Source organism: Olea europaea, unplaced genomic scaffold (assembly GCF_002742605.1).
Source record: "Olea europaea var. sylvestris unplaced genomic scaffold, O_europaea_v1 scaffold599, whole genome shotgun sequence".
In the NCBI taxonomy this organism is placed as follows: Eukaryota; Viridiplantae; Streptophyta; class Magnoliopsida; order Lamiales; family Oleaceae; genus Olea; species Olea europaea.
This window is the reverse complement of record NW_019264334.1, coordinates 350,559-355,427: the sequence shown is the minus strand read 5'-3', so window position 1 is coordinate 355,427 and position 4,869 is coordinate 350,559. Positions and strand designations below refer to the sequence as shown.

Here is a 4,869-nt window from a genome sequence, read left to right as displayed (position 1 = left end):
TATATCAAAGGTAAACTAAAAAAATAAAAAATCAAATAGTTTGAATTTAAGAAAACCAAAGAGCAAAAAAAAGAAAAATAAAGAGAAATGGGGAAAAAAATCATAGCTCAGTGCGTGCGGAGCATCCGAAGAGTTTGAAGATACCTCGACATTGGTGAAAAATTATGGTAATCTAAAAAAAATAAAAAATCAAATAGATAAAAAAAAAAAAAACCAAGAGCAGAGAGTCTGGAGAGTTTCTCTCCAAACTCTCTACACAGTTCGGAGACATTTTTTTTCTTTTTTCTTTTTTTGTTATGCTATTTTATTTGTTTCTTATGTAGGAATGTATACATATATATTACATATCAATGGTAAACTAAAAAAATAAAAAATAAAATAGTTTAAATTTAAGAAAACCAAAGAGAATAAAAAGAAAGAAAAATGTGGAAAAAAAAAATCTAGCTCCGGAGAGTTTGGAGATAACTCGATATTGGTGAAAAAATTTGGTAATATGAAGAAATAAAAAACCAAATAGAAAAAAAATGAAGAATAAGCAAAAAAAAAAAGTTTCTCCAAACCCTCTGGAGAGTTGATCTCTCCATGCAGTGCGGAGATGCGGAGTTGCTCCGCACTATGGTGAGTGACCAAAGTACGGAGCAACTCCGCATACTGCATGGAGATGCGGAGTTGCTCCGCACTATGGTGAGTGACCAAAGTACGGAGCAACTCCGCACAATGCGGAGTTGTCCGTAACTCTGTACTTTGCTCCCACGAAGTGCAGAGTTATTCCGCACAGTGTGGAGCAAATTTTTTTTTAAGCATCCACAATAAAATTAGCAAAACTAAATGTTCGGTATTCCAACAAAAATGAATTCACCAAATTAACATCAAAGATCACATTAAAGCAATACTTTCTCGATATTCCAACAAAAATGGATTTACCAAATTAACATCAATTTACCAAACTATGATGAAGAAATACTTTTTAGGAAAATAATTAATTATACAGCCTAAACAAGAAGGTGGAAAAGAAAATATGCGTTTTTTTATAAAACTTAGAACAAAATCTAAATTAATTCCATAAAAAAAATACGAAGAAAACACTACTAACCTTTACAACCAGCAAAATTTTTTTTTTTTTCGAAAAGAAAGGGGAGTAGGAAGAGATATTTAAATTCATACACCTCTTCAACTGCGTAAATCAATCAATAGAAATTGTTGTACTTGAAAATAAGGAGTATGGTTGCCTAAAATAGGGAGCAAAAATCGGAATGGACGTGAGCTAAAGAAGAAAAAGAAAGAAGGAAAAAAAGAATTTCAACAATGAAAAGTAGAAAAAATATATAGACAAAAATGACGTCATTTCTTCTCTCTTGTACAGTAAATTGGGATCCATTTACTGTTTTATCAATAGTGGCAATTCGTTGAGCTGTTTAATAAAAATTAGATATTCTCTTTATTGGAAAAGAATAGTCAAATTAACTTCCTATATCCACTTGCCAGCTCAATTCTACTTTCACATACTTCATCGACCACGCGCACCTCTACAACAAAGGTGACAAGCGTGTGAAGATTTCTGCTAAAATTTTAGGCAAACTCTACTAATAGTCTCCAATTTTTGAAAATATAGTTATCACTTTTTCAACTATTAATGCGCCTATATCTTGACCTTGTTTTGGAATAAAGAAAATATTTTTGGATAATTTCACCCTTTTAGTCCAACTTCGCTTCAGTGTCTTGTGACTATTTATACATTTTTTTATAAGTGCGAGATTGAGGAAATAGATGCAAGAATGTAAAATTTACCCAATGCTCTATTGCCAAGCAAATTGGAGTGTTGACATTTTTACCCTTACAAACAAAGATAATTCCTCAATGCAAAAGGTCCTTATTCTCCTTTTAATCATCATTTCAAAAAATCAGTGGCCACACACATTTTGAAAAGAATAATGTTATGTAACTCTACATGATTATAACCACAATCTAAGTGGCATTAATGTAACATTAAATGATAGGTGAAATTAATTAAGTCATTTAATTTCACATTTCTTTTATTCAACCTATCATTCAACACTACTTAAACTGGGATTGTAACCCCAATTCGACTAAATAGCATGACTCTTTTGAAAAGCTTCTCTAAACATAATAAAAAATTCGTTACAAATAATGCATCTCTCCAACACAAGCTCCACAATATGTGCCAATCAAATTAAAAAAATTTATATACACATTAACCTTATCCAAGACACTAAGGGGCTGTTCTCTTTACTGTTTTCAATCCGTTTTCTATTTTCGATTTTTCAAAACAGTGAAAGCCCATTCTCTTTCCCATTTTTGAAAATGAATTTTTGAAAAAAAAAAATTGTACTGAAAACTCAAAATGTCAAAAATGATGTGTTGAGCATTTTCAAGCCAAAATGCGCAAAATATTAAAGCACAGAAAACTGTTCCATTTCCCCGAGATTCTTTCTTTCTTGAGCTACCAATCCGCCACCGCCTTCCATCAATAACAACCACCACTTTCCACCTAAGCCTCCGGACCCACACACCATTAGCACCTCCTCACCTCCGTCTATAACCTTTGACCATCCCTTGTACACCAGACCGCCGAAAAACAACACCAATTCTCATCCAAAATCGTGAGCGCAGCCACGATTTTTTCTCAGTTACTTTCACATCCAGCCACCTTTTTAATCGTGGAGCACCACCACAACATTCCTCTCAACCTGGCGCACCTAATTCTACTATGGGTTAGGGGTGTAAGCGGTTCGATTTTACTAATTTTTGATAGATTTTCAAACCAAGCCATTTAAACTGGTTTGAGAAAAATCCAAACCTAAACCAAACCATTTTGAACGGTTTGAGAAAAATTTAAACCGAAACCTAACGGTTTGGTCCGGTTTTAAATCGTCGATTTCACCATATATAATTTTGCCTGTCTACTTTTATGTCATTAATTCATTGAATTTAATATATATTTATATCTTACTAGTAATAAATCTAAAACAAATTAAACCCCTGTTTGAACCAAATTTTTGGGACGAAAAAAATGAAAATTTGGACCGTTATCTCACAAGTCCAGACGCCTTTGTTGACCTGCTATTTTCATGTGTGGGACCTGGTATCTTCTCCAACGGTCAATTTTTTCATTATGATGATATAAAAAATATGACTCAAAAAGGGGCTAAATATATCTACTATAAATTTAAATATCAACTAAATCAAAGTGAAATCACAATAAACTAAAATATAGTTAAATAGTTTTTTTCCATTTTTGTTCACATTTTTTAGGCTAATGACGATACAATAACGTTACAATACAAGTCTACTAAACTAGATATAAGATCCAAAAAATATAATGATGTCTAACAAGTTCTCGTGATCATCATTTTTGAAAAAAAAAAAGGATATTGATTGGACAAAGAGAATAACCAACCACAATAATAAAACAATTGTTTATAATATCTAAACATAATAATTACACAAGTTTACATTTGTATGATGTTACGAAACGCATATAATTTCATATTCTTACCTTAGTTTGCTCAAAAAAATTATTGATCTAAAACTTTATTCGTCGCAAATATTATCACCGAAGGTCTAGGATTTCTTTGTCTCTAATTTGGTATAATGAACTTCAATTCAACTTTGAAGAGGCGTGAAAAATCTAAAAAAGAAGTGTGTGGTGCCGATGGCTCAAAACTGTGTTGGGTGTCTCTGGAGTTCATCTAAATTCTGAAGAGGAAAATGATTTTTGATAGATTATATTAGTCTTGAAATTATTAGATATAAAATAGGATTATTGGATAATAACAATATATCTGTATTAGAAAATTAGAAATCGACAAAAATACCTACAAATGACAACTATTGAATTTTACATATTTGGATGAATTTAAAAAATAATAATAATTTTTTCATTTTTATATATTTTTTCGCTGATCCAGTTTGGTTTTAAACTGCAATTAAAATTCTCAAACCTAAATCAAACAATTTTGACCGGTTTGGTTTGGTTCAAAACCATTTCGTTGATCGGGTTCACATGGCACCAAATCAACGGTTTCTAAAATGCTGTTTCGGTTCGGTTTTCAGGTTTGGTGGTTGTTGCTTACAATCCTACCAAGGGCCACCCTCAATTTCGTCCAGAATCCGCTGAGCTTGTTGGAGCAGTCCGTGAGATTTGTGAAAATTTGTCTTTTAATTTCAGCTTTTCTTTTATAGATTGAGTTGGCAAGTATCTTATGTTGAATTTAAAAGTTTCTTAATGAGTTTTGTTTTCGCAATGGCAGCTTCCCAAATGGCAGAGGACTTCAGGAAGATGATTTGGATCATTCTACAGATGAAGCATTTCTTAGACAGAAATTGGTAAAGATGCTTTATTGTGCCCCATCTGCATTTTTTTATTGAAGTAATAATTGTTAAAGAACTTGTCTATATCCTTAAATGGATGCTTTCCCCTTGATTAAACACTATTCGTATGGTGTAATTTAGGTTGAAACACACTGAAGTTTCCTTTTCTCAATCTCTTTTAAGTTTTTATATCACTGATTACTACCTTAAACAGGTTGTGTAGGTCTAAAATAGGAATAAAACTGGCATACCAAATTTTTTTGACCATATTGGTCTCTTTTATACCAGGATATGGCCTACGGGACACTTTTAGATAATTGTGCCAATGGCAAGAACGAACAACAATCTAATGCTGAGATTCAAAATTCTCTAAGGCAAGAGGTAAGTAATAATATTGCTGCCATATTTGTTCCTATTTTGCGAATAGTCCAAACCGTATATCCAAGAGTAAATGAAATCTAAGAGTTAAACAGATCCATTTTTTATTTTCGTGCTAGAACTTTAATAGGTTATTCATTTTTAATTCTTGCCAAAAAA

At 32.0% G+C, this 4,869-nt stretch overlaps 1 protein-coding gene across 1 annotated transcript in view; it reads left to right on the top strand.

Moving 5' to 3' along the window:
• Positions 1-588: 588 nt before the first annotated feature.
• Positions 589-4,869, top strand: part of LOC111389512 — a gene marked incomplete at its 5' end in the record, with an annotated part of 7,638 nt that continues 3,357 nt past the window's right edge. Inside the window, 6 exon segments of the mRNA XM_023014437.1 lie at positions 589-684; positions 1,486-1,537; positions 4,075-4,174; positions 4,272-4,347; positions 4,621-4,713; positions 4,830-4,840. Of these exon segments, the coding sequence (XP_022870205.1) occupies positions 589-684; positions 1,486-1,537; positions 4,075-4,174; positions 4,272-4,347; positions 4,621-4,713; positions 4,830-4,840 (428 nt within the window).